Below are 17,418 nucleotides of genomic sequence, written 5' to 3'. Positions count from 1 at the left end.
TCTATCCGCTGTGCCACCTAGCTACCCCAAAGGATTTCCTTTGAACTCCTGTGTCTCGCCTTCCCACAGCAAAATGAAAGTTTAGGAAATAGTGTGGGTGGTAGAAGAGAGAAGAGAGTAAGTGTTTATTAAGCACCTAGTATGTGCCAGACCATGTGCTAAGCGATCTACAGATTTTATCTGATTTGATCCTTTTAATAGCCCTATGAGGAAGTATTATCTCTGTTTTACAGATGAAGAAATTGAGGCAAACCAAGGTGAAGTGACTTGCCCAAGGTTACCCTGCTAGAAAATGTCAGAGGTGGGGTTTGAACTCAGGTCTCCCTGACTCCAGGTCTACTGTCCCTCAACTCAGAAGCTCCTTTACATCTGTTATTGTTGCTTAGTTGTTTTTTTTAGCAGTGTCCAACTCTTTGTGACCCCTTTTGGGGTTTTCTTGGCAAAGATACTGGAGTGGTTTGCCATTTCTTACTCCAGCTCGTTTGAAAGATGAGGAAACTGAGGCAAACAGGGTGAAGTGACTTGCTCAGGGTCACACAACTCGTAAGCATCTGAGGCTGTGTTTAAACTCAGGAAGATGAGTCTTCTGACTCTAGGCCCAACACTCTATCCACTTTACCACCCATAACCAGGAGGAATGGTGCTCTTGATCACACCAATTTGTTTTTAATTTGGTATTTTATTTTTTCCCCAGATACATGTAAAAAACAATTTTTAGATCACACCAATTTTAAAATCTAGGCCCTCTCACAGCTTCAACTAATTTCCAGCAGTCAGACTACAATTAAAAAGAAAATCACAAAAACAAAGTCTTTTCCTTGAAAAGGGAGTTCTCTTTTTATTCAAACAGTTAAAATAACATTGTCATTTTTCAAAATAATGCCATTAATAAAAAACTGCCAGTCTGACAACTGCAATGCTGGACTGCCGGCCATGACATGTATATGAGGAAGGCCATGCTTCCTTTTAAAAAGTGACCAGGTTTGCTGACAATGAGGTACCAAACTTTGGCAGCTCTTAACAAAAATTTTAGTAACACGTAGGAATACGCTTTTTGGACAGATGCACATATACTTTCCCTGAAATACTATTTAAATAGGAAGACAAGAATTGTATTTGACTACACTAGACACATTTGGAACCTAGTCAAACTATCGTGAGATACACACATGCATTTCCTTTTAGCCTTACAGAAGCTGGGGAAAGAGCCAGGGGTCTTATGGATCATTTAATTTCTACAAATTAAAGTAAATGCCCCAAGCTTTATTTATCAAATAGAAATTGCTCATCTTGCAACTAAAGACAGCTCTAGTCACTTTAATAACCAAAAGTCCAATTTGTTTTCTTCAAAAAAGAGTTCACATTTGTATAAATCTTTAAGGTCAGCAAGCCTTTTCCACACATTATCTTACTTAATTCTCACAACAACCCTGTAAGATAGATGCAATCATCCCCATTTTCCAGGTGAGGAAACTGAGGTTCAGAAAGCTTAAGTGATTTGCTCGGTGTCACACTCAGCTGGTTTTTGAAGCAGGATTTGAATGCTGATTTTCTTGTAGATTACACTGAATGCTTCTAACAGTATTTATATATTTATTTATAGATAGCATGTCCCCCCCCCCACCTTCTGCCGATGCTTTGGCATCAATTCATATTTCCTACCCCTAAAAATGCCCCCCACTTTTACTTACAATAAAGAGTTTGTGCATGGCACAAATCAGTGCACATAGTGTAGAATTTACAATTCATCACCACTGCTTTGGAAACTCGCCAGTAGCTTATCTTTATTTTAACACAGTGTATGTTAAAAATCAAACTTATGCAGAACATAGATCTGTATAAATTGCTTTATAATTCTTAATTAAACAGTTCTATAAAATGGGAAGAACCAAAGAGTGTTTAAAAAAAATACAAATACAAAAATAAACAGCATTAACAGATTTGCAGCTGAAATGCTATCAAAATAGATTTGAAGACAGATCACAGTTCAGATTGTCCAACACTGACTATAACTTCAGTTAGCCCTTGGTTCTACAGACCTGCTGCCGCTCAAAATGTACAAATGATTCTTTAAAAAAATTTCATCAGTGCAGAGAACTCCTGGTATGCAATTTCCTTCTTCAGAAGTAGATCCAGAATCCAAGCACTGCCTCGAACACCAAGAGGTTGTAACCTGCGCCACGGCCCCCATCCCCCACTGGTATGTGTCAAGAAGAGGTCTTTTCTGCTTCCAAAGCAAGGCCTTCCATCCACAATGCCACACTGCCTCTCACAATTAACACTGCTTAACATGTCGAATCTCTATCAGATTGCTTGGCGTCTTAAGGAGGGTAGAGGGGAGGCAGAGAATTTGGAACTCAAAAATAAAATTTAAAAAAGAATATTAAAAATTGCTTTTACATGTAATTGGAAAAAAATAAAAGCAAAACAAACAAATAGTGCTTAGGAAAAAAAATTTTTTTTGTCTTTTTTTGATGAGCAAGCGGGGTTAAGTGACTTGCCCAGGGTCACACTGCTAGTCAGTGTCAAGTGTCTGAGACCACATTTGAACTCAGGTCCTCCTGACTCCAAGGCCAGAGCTCTATCCACTGTGACACCTAGCTGCCCCAAGAAAAGAATTCTTACAGAAGAAAACAACTATCCAGCTCTCTCTATCATGAGAGACAGTCACTATCATTAGTCTACTTTATATAAGGTACCCTAAAAGTCTTAGTGCTGTTTTAAGCTTTAATAACTGAAAACTTTCTATATAGCTCCAACTTCAAGCAGTATAGATAATTAGCTATCCTAAGTACATGGCACAATATTTTCTCCCTTATTATATAATAACCGTTCTTTCTATTGGTCACTTTTTCTTCCAGAAGACACAATTCTGTGTTTAAGCTTTTAAAAAAAAAATCCATCACAAATTGTCACAGAAAAGAATTACAACACAAATTATTCTCCAGGTCAAATTACTCTCCTTTCCAATCTTTCTTCCTCATTTCTCCCTAGATATTCCTGAGATTTTGAACAGTTTCTGCCTCAACTAGCTACTCTAGATTCTTTCTGTCACCTCTGTTAGGCTAGGCATAGTTTATACTGATCTTTGATGCCAAGGGGAGATGGGGGCATGCTTAGAGCTTAGGCAATCCCTATCTGTCTCTTCAAAAGCTACAGTTCTGAAATGTTTGGAATTTAGCTTGCCAAGGAGGATGGGAAAACACTACAAACTCTGCCTGACAGCATCATAGTCATCATCATTATTATAGTTATTTCCATTATTCCCATTTCCATGTAGAGCACGAGTGACATTTTTCTGTGAGTCTAAAAAGTATGCTTGTTTCACTAGACCAAGTATACTATTAAAAAGGTCCAGAGCGGGGCAGCTAGGTGGTGCAGTGGATGGAGCACCAGCCCTGAAGTCAGGAGTACCTGAGTTCAAATCTGGCCTCAGGCCTAACATTTGACACTTACTAGCTGTGTGACCCTGGGCAAGTCACTTAACCCCAATAGCCTAAAAAAAAAAAAGGTCCAGAGCAAGAACGGTTCAATTTCTTAACAACTTACCTCCTGCTACCTTAACTTTTTCCCCAAAAAAAATTAATTTGGAACTGAAGTTTGTTTTAGCCATCTTATCAATTTCACTCTCAATTTGATTTCTCCAAATGAAACAATCCTGAAATTAAACCAAATCCAGCAGAATTTCAAATCCTAAGATTTTGCCCAGAGTGATAATATATATGCCACTCGATGAGAAATTACCAGTGATAATACTTATGCTATATTAAATGAAAACTTACATTCTGGAAAACAGTCCCATGCCATCAATGTTTCTTAGTGCATGAATACAAAAAAAAAACCCAAAAATAAATCATAATTGCCACATGGTACTGGCAAAAATTTCTTTAGTATTACTATAACAACTTTAATTTTGATGTACTTATTTGGATGAAGCCATCCTCTTTTATACTCAGAAAGATGACTTGTAAAATTCAATGTGGGTCACCTTTGTTTTGAGAAAACAATCATTTAAAAATTCAAAATCGGTTTTAACACATAAAAATATGCTTTATTTTTATATCCTGGTAGTAGAATTTATTGTGGTAGATTTTGAAATTAACTTTTTGCTTATTATAAAAAAAATCAGTGCACATTTGGCAACACTTTTTTCAACTGCCTGAGGCAATTATATTTTCTCCATGAAAACTCCCTTAAGGACGCTGTACCAGTTTGCTCCTGGTGCCTTCCTGTTCGCTAAGTTTAAAATGAGTATAGGCTAGAATGCCAAATAATGTGCATAAAATGCCAAGTCCCTGATTAACTGACAATGGATCCTTAAATAAAACATATCCTCCAAATAAGGTAATACAGAATTTGAAGTGTCCAAACATGTTATACCTGTAGTTTTGGTTAAGGATGACATGAAAATTTCTGACACACTTAAATGAATCCATTTATAAAAAAAAAATACTCAAATTGATATTATACCAATTACTGAAATTTACACAGCCCATCATTTTCAACGTTTATGGAGCCACGGGGACTCCTGAGTAAAATTGTTACCAATCTACATTAGGTTAAAGGGGAATTCTCCTTGGTGATTTAACAAGTCATTTATCCATCCAATAAGCATTACTAATTAAATACCCATCAGCCAGGCATTAGAAGTACAAAGACAAAAGCAGTGCCTTCCAGGTGTCTTTCTACCCTGGGCAAACATCACATCGCCAGAGAAGTAACTACAAAGTCCGTAAATTGGAGACAACTTTTTTTTTGGGGGGGGTAGGAGACAAAAGAGGGTGTTTACTAGCAAGTGAAGAAATCAGGGCAGCCTTTTTATCAAAGGTGGTGTTCGATCTGAACTTTGAAGGATATTAAGAGATTCTAAGAAGCAGAAGTGAAGGAATGGAGATTCAAGGTAGGATGTCCTGAATGGGGAATAGCAAGTAAAGTAGGTTGGCTAAAACTGGCGTTCCTACCTAGGGTCTGTGGACATACTCTAGGCGATCTATGAACTTGGATGGGAAAAAAATTATATATTTATTTCAATATAATTAGTTTCCTTTGAAATTCTATATATTTAAAAACGTTATAAGAAAGGGTCCATAGGTTTAACCATACTGCCAAAGAAGTCCCATGACATAAAAAGTTTAAGAATTTCTGGGCTATCAAAGAAATAGAAAAAGGACCCATACATACAAGAATATTTATAGCAGCTCTTTTTGTGGTGCCAAGGAACCAGAATCTAAGAGGGTGCCCATCAATTGGGGTATGGCTATTATGGTATCTGAAAGTAATGGAATACTATTGTGCTGTAAGAAATCATGAAGGTGATAGTTTCAGGGACTCCTGGAAAGACTTGTGCAAACTGATGCAGAGTGAAGTGAGTAGAACCAGGAGAACAATTTCTTCAATAACATCATAAAGACAAATGACTTTGAAAGAATTAAAAATTCTGATCAATGCAATGAGGAGCCATGATTCCAGAAGAGTCATGAAGACATGCTATTCACCTCTTGACCTAGAGATGATGACACAGGATGCAGACCGAGACATTTTTGTGGACATGGCTAATCCAGGACTTAGTTTTGCTTGACTATACAGTTATGAGGATTCCCCCACCCACCCACACAGTGTGTGAGGAGATGGGAAGGACAGAATGTAAAGTTCTGTTATTTGAAGAAAGAAAAAAGTTAAAAAAAAAACCCCACCACCTTTGGGATAGGGCAAGGAGTGCATGAAGGGCAGTTATGTGTGCTAAGCCTTGGAAAGTAGGCTGGGACCAGACGTTTCTTGAGCAAAGAAGTGATATGGTTAGACTTATGCTTCAGGAATATGAATTTGGCAATTGTGTGGAGGATGGACTGGAGAGGAAAGGGATTCTGGAGGAGTAGGACACTACCGTACCAGGCCACAGAAGAGGTAATAAGGGCTTTGAACGAGGGCAGCGACCATGAGAGGAGAGAGAAGGGCATGGGTGTGAGAGATATTTCGGAAACAGAATCAATGACAACTGACTGGATATGAAGGATAAGTAAGAGCAGGGAGTTGAGGATGACTCTTAGGTGATCAACTTGGATTACTAGAAAAATAGTGTTGTCCTTGACAGAAGAGGGGCAGATACAGGGGGGAAAATGAGTTCTGTCTTGGATGTGTTGAACTTGCTTCCTCCTAAAGTGGATGTGAGCTCTGCAGACACTTTTACTGCTCCCTTTCTCTGCCAGATGCTAACAAGAACAGTGTAGTATCTGCCAGGACCAGAAAAACCGTCATTCACATTTATGAGCTGTAACCAAGAGCTCACCCATGGAACTTGGGTGGGCTATGGTGCTCTGCCTATTTTTTCCATGTAAGTTCAAGCAATTAAGCAGCAGCACTGGACTTATTCAGACTCACATGACTACCCACCAACAGATAAGCTAGGGATTAAGTGCTATAAAACCCATTAACTGATTACTCTTCTTTAATTTTAAAACCAGGCCATAGAATGGAAAGAGCATTGGGCTTGGAGTCAAGAAGACTTGAATTTGAACTCTACCTCAGACATTTAGTAGCTGTGTGACCCTGGGCAAGTCACTAAACCTCTCAGTCTAGTTCTTCAACTGTAAATGGAAATAATAGCACCTACTTCCCAGGGTTGTGAGAATCAAATGACATAATACACGCAGAGAACATTGAAAACTTTAAAGAGTGACATAAATGTTAGCTGTTGTTATCATCATCAACTAGTCAACAAACATTTATAAAACAGCTTCCTCCATGCAAAGGACTGAGCTAAATGCTGGGACACAAAAGGTAAGATGCTGTCCCAACTTTACTTTAACACTTCAGGATTCACTCTTATTTAATTTGTATGAGAATATATGTGTATGTATTTGCTATTTTTTTTTCTTCTGTTGTATTTTGTTTCCTCTTTCTGGGGGTTCCTCCTATTCGGTCTAATTCTTACTTTTAACATCACTAATGTGAAAATATGTTTAACAGAAATGTATATGTATAGCCTATATTAGATTGCACGCCATCTTGGGGAGGGAGGGGGAGAAAAATTTAAAACTCAAAAGCTTATGGAAGTAATTGTCGATAAATCAAAATAAATTAATTTAAAAAAAGAATATATGAGTGTATATGTGTGTTTATAGATATGTATGTATATGTATATATGTCTACACTTAATTGTAGCCTTCTTTAGGGTCAGGGGGGAAGAGGAAAAAAATAAAGTAAAAAGTACACAGCAGAGAACAAAAGAAAACCAACAAGAAAACAAAGCTAGGCAGCTTTGAAAACAATGTGTAGTATTTATTATATAGATTTTCTTGAATTGGAAATTTATTGTTTTGTATTGAATCTGCTCTTATGCTCTGCTGTGTACATGGCTATGTTTTTTTTTCTTTTCTTGTTTTGTATTTAAGTGTAAAATAAAAATATTACAAAAAAGGGAAAAAAGATAAGACAAATAAGTTGGATTACAAAAAAACTGAAAAGCTTCTGCAAAAACAAAATAAATGTATCTGAGACAAGAAAAAAAATCGTATGAGAAAAAACTTTTGACGACAAATCACCAAACTCCTTCCCTAACCCAGGGAACGGTCAGTAACTCGGCTTAAGTTTACACTGTGAATCACTGTGAGACATTAGGCTGTCTCTTCTAGGATGGTGTGAGGAGCAGTGAGGCGATGAGCAAATAGCAAGATGGAGAAACTGGGTGGCTTCCTAGATATTTCCCCAACATCCCATGACTTCATTATTTGGTTTCAAGTGAAAACAGTCACATCGATATAAAAATACAAGCCTAAGAACTCATTCCAAAGTGAAAAAGAAATGGTTTAGAGTCTAAAGAAGGGGTGGGGATTTGCTTGGATCAACCACACCTCACATGTTTATTATGGAGAATTCAGAATTATATTTAAATATGCTATTACACTTCATATTGAAAGAAATAGTGGACTATTATTTAGGGTGATTGAACTAGTTTGAAAAATATGAAAGACCTACCACCTAGCATTTTTTTTGTTCTCATTCACAATATAATCGACACTTACTGTAACATAATCGACACAATATAATTGACACTTATTTCCGGGAAGACTTTTTTTTAAATACCTGAATGTATAATGACTCTTTTCAAATGAAAACACAAAAATATCCATAGGCCTGCTATGAAGCAGCTATGTCATGGAGTAGATAAAGAGCTAGACTAGAACTCAGAAAAGACCAGAGTTCAAATTCTACCTCAGATCCTTACTACCTGTGTGACTCTGGGCAAGTCACTTAATTTCTATCTGCCTCAGTTTCTTCATCTGTAAAATGGGGATCATAATAGCCCCAACCTCATAAGGTTGTTGTGAGGATCAAATGCCTTCCTTAAAGGGCTATAATAGATGCTGGTTTTTATGATAATAATTATTACTTTATTATACATTTATATTTCTTATTATTACAATAATAATAGCTATTATTATTATTACTAAGAATCAGGAATCCGATCAACATCAACAATTTGTTATATGACCTCATACCACTTAACCTCTCAATGGCCTGGTTTCCCCATCTGTAAAGAGAGGGCAATACTCCTATTCTTCCTAGTTTACAGGATTATAATGAGCAAATAAGATAATAAATATGAAACATGCTTTAAAAAATCCTAACGTGTCGTACATATTTTAAAAATTGTTATTAGCATTATTGAAAAGGATACGTGACTGGTGAAGTATTTCCAATGATCCAGTATATAGATAAATTTACCATAAAGGCTATTATACCAGATAGCAGCACCATAAGCTAGGAAAACAAAGAGAACGTCATTAATATAGTGCAGTCATAATGCTACTGCAAACATGTCTGACCCATCTTTTTGATTACTTTCAAATATGACCTCAAGACAAAAAAGAAATTGAGTTCGGTTGGGACAGAGTTGAGTGATCACTAAGGGATACAAAGGAAGGAACAACGTCTATTATAATATACTCCAATACTCTGCAAGACCTGTGATTTCTCTCATGGGTTCTCCCTCCAACAGCCAAGATCACATCCCCAACACACCTTAGGAAACATTTTTTTTTTGATTAGGTAACTGGGGTTAAGTGACTTGCCCAGGGTCACACAGCTAGTAAGTGTCAAGTGTTTGGTCTGAGGCCGCATTTGAATCAGGTCCTCCCGACTTCAGGGCCGGCGCTCTATCCACTGAGCCACCTAGCTGCCCCAAAACATTTTTTAAAAATGCTGAGGCCAACTTTCTGGTGATGATCCCCACAATCCCACTCCCTCGCCGGCCCTTGACTTAGCTGGGCCATCCTTGGACAACATACTCATAGCCTATTTACTAAGCCTATGGTCAAAGCCTTTCCAGCTTGGAAGGCTTTGAAAGAACTCAGCTGTACTGGTAAAGCATCTGAAAATCCATGACCCCCCCTCCATGCCTTGATGAAGCAACAGAGTGGAAATATTTTTGTGGAAAATATTCTTATATATGGAAATCCAACTCTACTTACAAAGTCAAATCAAAATGTTAAAATTAAATGAAAATCCTGACTACAAGATCTAATTTTTCTCTTTAAATTAAATCAACAAATATTCATTGAGTACCAACTAAACCACGCAAGGTGATATGGGGAACAAAAATAATATGACATAGCTCCTGCCCTCAAGAAAGTTATAATCTAGTTGGAAAGACATAAAACTTAAAAATCAAAATGAGATTTAAATACCAGTTAAAGAAAATGACAAAAGAGCGGTCACACAGTAGCACACAATAGCTAAGTGAACAGTATAAATACTAAATGCTCTAGGAGTTCACAGTGCGGGGAGCTCACTTCAGGTTTAGGTAGGTAGGAAAAGCTTTTTGAAAGAGGCGGGCTTTGACCTGGCTTTTGAAGGATGGATAAGGGGCAGTTAGGTGGCGCAGTGGACAGAGCACCAGCCTTGGAGTCAGGAGGACCTGAGTTTAAATCCAGTCTCAGACCAAACACCTGATACTTACTAGCTGTGTGACCCTGGGCAAGTCACTTAACCCCAACTGCCTCATATTTAAAAAAAAAAGAACAGATAAAATTTAGATCAGCAAAGAGAAGACAAAGGGCATAAGGGCATTCCAGGCAGGGAAATCTGTATGAGCAAAAGCACAAAGATGAGAAAGTACAAAAGGTATTTGGAAGACAATGAAAAATGGGCAGAGGTGGAAGCTTCCTAGAGGGCAACAGAGGAGAGACAGCTAAAAAGGTAAATTAACCAGGCCCCCAACTGAAAAAAAAAAATTCAGTCCAATTTCCTATCATACAAGGTTGGTGTTATTATTTCAGATTTTTGAGACTAGTAAGTAAGGTAGCATTTATTACGCACTTATTATGTGCTAAACATTATGTTTAAATAGTAGGGGTACAAAAAAAGACTAATTATTTAATTTAATTAATTATAGTGCTATTTTTATCCCCATTTTACAGATGAGGGAACTGAGGCAGAGAGCAGTGAAGTGATGTGCTGAGGGTCAACCAGCTATTAATTGTCTGAGATGAGACTTGGACTAAAAAATAGTCCCTGTCCTCAAGGCATTTGCATTCTAACGAGAGAAACAACATGGAAATAACTCTGTACATACAAGAATAGATGGTGGGTGACCTTAGAAGGGCAGGCTCTTCAGCTAGGGAGATGACAGGGCTGCAATGAAAATATTAGCTACGGTTTAAGCCACTGAGAAATTAAGTTTCAAGTGAAACAGCTCCATATGCAGATCATTTCTGTTTCATATAGATTTACTCAGTTAATCTGATTGTCACCTTCAAAGCCACATTGGGATGATGAGAAAACGAAGGGTGAGTATGATATCCTACCTAGTGGAGTACACAAAAGCTACCCATGATCTTGAGAATCAAAATCCAGAATGGATCCTGTCTGGCAGAAGCCTTAAGGGTAAGGTTGATCTTTCTTTTTGTCTGTGTTGACTTAGCACAGTGCCTGCGACATTGTTTTAATAAAGACTTGTTGACTTTAACAGAGTCTCTCATTTTTATTATACCCTAAACAGCTTCTCATGTTACCCACCCCCAGTCCCAATTATCCCATATATGTAGGTGACATCTCCTTCGTGTAGCACCACTGGGGAAATCATGAAATTTCTAGATCACTAAAGTTTACCCCATTTAAGTATTTTTACTCTTAACTATTTTTTGATAAAAAGCTTTCTGAAATATACCATAATCATATTAAAGACAGTATACTGAGAATAATTTTTAATGATTCAGGGCCATCACTGTGAGCATTAATTATTTTATTAAGCCAAAATGAAAGAGCTACTTTCTATAATGAAAGAATAGCTTCGGGAGCTATTGAAAGGTATAAGGCTGCCTGTCCCTACAATAATATATAGGGCTTTATAGTACTTTGGAGTTTGCAAAGCATTGTACATGTTATTTCATTTGATCTTTACACAACCCTAGGAGGGAGGTGCTATTATTATCCCCATTTTACAGATGAGGAAACTGAGGGAGAGAGCAGTGAAGTGATATGCCCAGGATCGCCCAGCTATTAAGTGTCTGAGATGGGAGTTGAACTCAGGTCTTCCTGATTTCAAACCCAACACTCTATTCACTTCACTACTGAGCTTTATCTACAATAAGAGCCCTAGGTCCACCCCCTTTCCCTATAACCTGCTGCTTTAACTCCTCTGGAAAGCATCTCAGCATTAGAACCATCTGCTAAACATGATCAAGTAGATTCTGAATGAGGCACTGAGAGCTTCTCATGGAGACTAAGTGCATAAACTCTGTAACAGCCATTCTGTTTACTAAGAGATCTCCTCTATTTACTTTCACTTGTAATCTATTTCAGGGAGTTAAGGCTGTCATAAATGATCAACAAAAGTAAGGCTAAAGTGCATTTTCTAATTTAAAGATATATCCTCAGTGAGAAAATGGACATGCTTTAAAATGTTCCTAACTTGCTTGTTTTAGTTGTGAATGTGAATCCATCTCAAAAACAACTTACCAAGGCAGAAAATGACCAGGGTCCAAGGATTCCTCCTTTCCCAAATACAGGTTCAAAGAAGGGCACGACCATTAGTAACATGGCAGACGACATTGGTGCTTGGTAATATAGCAACTGCATGGAGTTCACCTGCAGCTCATGCTGTTTGGCTCCTACCCACTAAACAGTAACAGATAGAATGAATTTAACATGGAAATAAGACATCTCTCATTACTCAACACGGCAAAATGGGCTACAAAGACCAGCTGGCTACCATTATACCTTGCTATCTTATAAAACGATGAAGAAATAAAATAAACAAAAGCATGTTAAGTCTTTTGCAGGAAGGAACCTAAGACTTATTCAATTGATGATTTTTAGTTGGGAAGGGATAAAGAATACTTTTTAAATAAATATGCTTCTGATTCAAAAGGTGGTTCAGCTTCCTCAAGTGCCAAAAGAAACAGAAGGGACAATGTTGAGGCCAACAATAATTAGAGACATTGAGAAGATGGCAAGGCCATGACTCCTTTCATTCCTTTCTAAGAATGGCATATGACAGGTGGTCTGACAACAAATTCACTTCTTTTAGGTCTCCCAGTACAGGCAGTGATGGGCTTCTCAAGGCCTTGATTAGCTTTTCTAGTGACTGCTACTGCCCCTGTACTTTCAGTATGTAACTTCCTAAGACATCAGATGATAATAAATTAGACATTCGAGGTTACCCGGCCAGTAAGTACCTGAGGCAGGATGTAAACTAAGGTCTTCCTGGTTCCAAGTCTAGAACCCTATCCCCTGTGCCACCTTGCTGCCCAATACACAAAGATTATTCTGCTAGGCAGGCCTGGCCCAAGTTTGTGCATTGCTGGTACTAACTCTAGAGAAGCCAGTCTCCTTGGATGCCACAATGAGGCATGAGAGGTGGATCTGAGTGGTGGGGAAAAAATCTGCCGTAATTAGTTAAATAAATGATCACTTAGAGCCCGTCAAGCTCTAATGTTTAATGACTCTACAATAAGATCTGACTAATGCTGGGAGTCCCCCAGTTAATTTTATTTTTGTATTGAAGCATACCTCCATTATAGGAATTGTTTATCTACAAAAATAAATATGAGAAATAGACAGGTAGGAAAAAATCTGATACATGATCTCAAAAGACCTCACCTAATGAACAATGTAATATAAAGGACTAATTCCCCAGCTGTTCACCAGTTACTACAGAGAGGTATGTCGTAATCAATCTCCTGCTCTTTCCCCCAGCCTCCATACAAACATTTGTAAGCTGGCTGGTCAGTTCAGCTGCCTCTCACTGCAGCTCCAGGCTGATACCCAAATCTCCCATTCTACTCTCCTTTCACTGTTATCAACAGGACCAGTAAGAACACCTCTCTCAGAAATCAGAGTGGGATTCAAGAGGACTATATTATCTGATTTACAATAAATTTTGCAGGATCACAACTATTCTGTAAAGAAAACAACTTCACCGGGAGGCGTTAACCTTTTCCTCAGTAAACTACCCTTTCTCAATCCCACCTCAAATCTCCTAACCTTTGTTTTGTCTTCAGGGTCCTTGATAAGCAGGCTTCCCTACATTAGACTACTTTTTATAGAATTTAATGTGACCCATGGCAATTCTGAGTTATATGAGCAGAATGATCATTATGAGAATGAGTTGGAAGAGATTTTCTAGAAACAGGAAATTTATGTATTTTCTGCATTTTCTACTGGAGTACAATGAATACAATAATAAATTTCAATGTTTTTAACAGAAGTTAGGAAATATTTAATTTTTTAAAAAGATGAGGATTAAATTCCTAATTTAATTCACTAAATTAATTCACTTTACTAAAAGAACACAATGTCTTAGCACCACTCAAGTATCTCCAAAATATTACTGTTTTTAAATGACAAAACTAAGCATCTCTGGCCATTCTCTTTAGTAACTGATACTGTGGTATAATTGGTATTATGTGTAAAGTACATAGGAGTCAATTAGTAAAAGTATGTAGATTGATTAATACAAAGAAGTCTGAATTATTCTGTACCCTCTGCTCATCCCCTTTTTTTAAAAGGCACTGAATCTTTGGTGACATGGGTGTTACACAGTATCAGCAATGCCTCAGAAACTATAATCACCAAAAAGTGCATTATTTCAGGTCAATATCAAAAATGATAGGCTGAGGGCTGAATAGATGATTTCACTGGTAAAGAAACTCCCTATATCATGCTCATTTATAATTTCTCTGCCATGGAATTTTAGACTTGTCTAGAGCACTGAGAAAGTTAAATTACTCACCCTAAGTCACAGCAAAAATTGTTAGAGAGGGGAAGCTAGGTAGCATAGAGGATAGAGCACCGCCCTGAAGTCAGGAGGACCTGAATTCAAATTTAGCCTTGGACACTTAACACTAGCTGTATGACCCTGGGCGAGTCACCTAACCCTGACTGACACACACACACACACACACACACAGAAGAAAGAAAGAAAGAAAGAAAGAAAGAAAGAAAGAAAGAAAGAAAGAAAGAAAGAAAGAAAAAGAAAGGAAGAAAGAAAGAAAGAAAGAAAATAAGGAAAGAAAGAAAATAAGGAAAGAAGGAAAGAAAGAGAAAGAAAAAGAAAGAAAGAGTTGTTAGAGAAGGGACTTGAGCCTTGTGAGGGTGGCTCACTATCCACTACTACATGTTGCCTGCCTCTCAAAAAATTGATAATTCATTCATTTTAAATCTGCAGGTCTTTCTCAGAAGTAAGCCTTGAAACATCCACTTAAATGCTACAGATCTTGAATCTGATCCCTTAGGGTGACACCCTCAGAAATTCCACTGCCAGAGTTTTTAGCACAGAGAGACTTCTATTTCACAGGACACTCCCCTGCCCAAAATGTATCAAGTGACAATATTTACTGAGTACCTACCATTACTGTGCAGTATGCCATGCAGATGAAAAGTGAACTTTTTACTTACAGAGTTTTCATTACTATATGTTACCTAGGTTATTAGAAAGTGAAGTCAGCCTATAGGTTTTAATAGTAACATGATTTGGGAATGTGGTTACTAATTTGAAATTTCTTTACACTTCATGATACATACAAAAGCATGCTCCTTCATAATAATGTTAGAGTTGAACCAGCATTTCTAGCTATGGAACCTTTCCAGCCATGCTTCTCTGCCTCTTTTCCGTTTCTCACTTTTCATCCAACAAAACTGAAAATTAGATTTTCTTTCCAATAGTCTAATCGGTATCCTATCCTTGGAGCTTACAGCTTCAAAAATTAGAGTCTGCTAAAAGGGCACAAAAGAAAAAAAATTACCAACCACTTGATAAAGGGATGTAACTACCACCCCGAGAGCTGCAAACACCATTCCAAGAAAATTGAACTTCACATCGTAGTAAGAATTTAGGATGACACCTAGAGTTATGGGTATCTGCAAAGAAAAAGATGTAAATATTAATTAGACGAAATCAAAGAGATTCAAGTTTAGTTTTTTTAACAGTCTTATGAGATTTTAAATGCATGTCTATTAATGCTCATACATAGAAAATTTAGTACCTCTTTAAATAATTCATTTTTTAAAATGGCCAAATCGATCATCCCATTTCTTCCGATTAAAATATGCTACCCACATTTTTTTTAACATAAATTAGAAAGACAGGGCATTACTGAAAACTTTTTTTTCAACAATGGTCAAAGGTAGGGTGGCCACTATAAGGTACACACAGACAATTCTGTAAATTCTCAAAAGTCCAAGATGAATATTCCACTGGGTCCCCATGGATTCCAAGGTCCAGGGACCCTAATGGCATGTCACCATGCAAACAGGATGCTATGAGGTCTTACACATGTTTCTTTGTTATCGAAAAGCTCTGGGAAGCCCCCAACAGGCTCTTCCCCCAGCTAACCAATGAGCAGCTCAAACCCCTGCCACTCGGTCAGGGGGCCTGGCAAAGTGAAGACACATAAACTGACACCAGGTCGAAACATCAATTTCTCAGTTCCCAAGGAAGTCAATTTTCGGGGCGATGATAAAGGAAGTGCGGCTGGGAGAGTCACTCCAGCCACCAAAAGCTGGAGCTGGAGCTACTCACCAGAGTGAGTTGGATTTTGGCGGAGAAGGTTTTCTTGTAGAACAGGGTCTGGATGACTATGATCACAGGGGTGGTCATGGCCTTGGCCAACTGATAGGTGCCTATCGTGTTGTTTTGGAGAGAGAGGTTGGTGAAGACCACAAACCCACAGAAGCTGAGGGCCAGGAACAGCAGCTTGGAGGGCTGCAGACTTTTAGGGGCAAAAATGTTCAGTTTCTGACAGATGTACAAGCCCAGCCCAGTCACCACGAAGTGCACCAGGGTCAGACTCATGTTGGGGAAGCCGTAGTGCACATAGATCCATTTGTTAAGAAACACAATGCAGATGGAGACCAGCAGGTTGAGCAGGAGCCCGGCTATGCGCCCATTCTCCTGGACTGTGTGGACCAGAGATGCCATGATTCCCCGGCTTTGGAGAGCCTGGCCCAAGGGCGAGAGCTACAGTCGCCGAACACCCCACTCTGGCCACCTCCCGCCCGCTTTCCTCCCTCCTCCTGCTGCTGCTGCTGCTGCTGCTCCTCCCCCTCCTTCTCGCAGCCGCTTTCCTCACCACCCAGCAACTCCGCGCGCTACCGGGGAGAGGCAAGCACTGGTCGCGGCTCCAGCAAAACGCCGCAGAGCGCACTCATACCGCCGCGGCCACCCATTCAGCAGAGCCCAAGACGCTGCACGTTCGCTGCCGGCCCGCCCTCTGCCACGTTCCTGCTCCTGCCACCACGTGACTCGGGCGCCGTCGCTTCCGCTTGTTAAGTTGCACGCCGTTCCTTCTGCCAGGACGGAAACCGCCGTAGTGTGGCTTGGGACACGGCGGCCCCGGCTTGTGCTGCTCACGAACCACCGACCTGGAAGCTAACAGCTCTCTGGATTTATTTACTGCGGAGCTTCTTTTTTTTTTTTTTAACCCCCAGTTAATAGGGTTTTTTTTAATTTTTTCCACTTACATGTAGTTTCCAGCATTCATTTTTGTAAAATTTTGAATTCCAAATTTTTCTCTCTCCCTCCTTTCTACCCTCCCCAAGACAGCAAGCAATCTTGATATAGGTTATACACGTACAGTCATGTTAAACATTTCCACATGAGTCATGTTGTGAAAGAAGAACGAGAACAAAAGGGAAAACCACAAGAAAGAAAAAAAAAATCGGAAATAGTATGCTTTGATCTGCATTGAGACTCCATAGTTCTTTCTCTGGATGTGGATAGAATTTTTCCATCATGAATCTTTTAGAATTGACTTTGAACGTTGTTATTTTACAGCGGAAGTCCTTAACTAAATACTTTGATAGCTGCGTTTCAAGATAACTGAGTTCCCTTGTCATAACCACCCATGCGTTTTATTTACCAATTAAAAACCATTCTTCAGAGAGGGTCCATAGGCTTTACCAGACTATCACGGGGGA

General features: G+C 38.7%; 1 protein-coding gene across 1 annotated transcript; it reads right to left on the bottom strand.

The window, feature by feature from the left end:
* Positions 1–812: 812 nt before the first annotated feature.
* Positions 813–16,727, bottom strand: SLC35E3 (solute carrier family 35 member E3). The gene is made up of 5 exons (XM_020990224.2): positions 16,022–16,727; positions 15,250–15,360; positions 11,959–12,117; positions 8,678–8,760; positions 813–4,380 (listed from the first exon to the last, which is right to left on the bottom strand). The coding sequence occupies exons 1-5, from the start codon at positions 16,418–16,420 to the stop codon at positions 4,194–4,196; spliced, it is 939 nt and encodes a 312-aa protein (XP_020845883.1). The 5' UTR covers positions 16,421–16,727; the 3' UTR covers positions 813–4,193.
* Between the last annotated feature and the right edge of the window lie 691 nt (positions 16,728–17,418).

The sequence above is a fragment of the Phascolarctos cinereus genome, unplaced genomic scaffold (genome assembly GCF_003287225.1).
Source record: "Phascolarctos cinereus isolate Bilbo 61053 unplaced genomic scaffold, phaCin_HiC Scaffold_1;HRSCAF=81, whole genome shotgun sequence".
Classification (NCBI taxonomy): Eukaryota; Metazoa; Chordata; class Mammalia; order Diprotodontia; family Phascolarctidae; genus Phascolarctos; species Phascolarctos cinereus.
The sequence above is the reverse complement of the archived record's forward strand: the minus strand, read 5'-3'. Positions and strand labels throughout refer to the sequence as shown.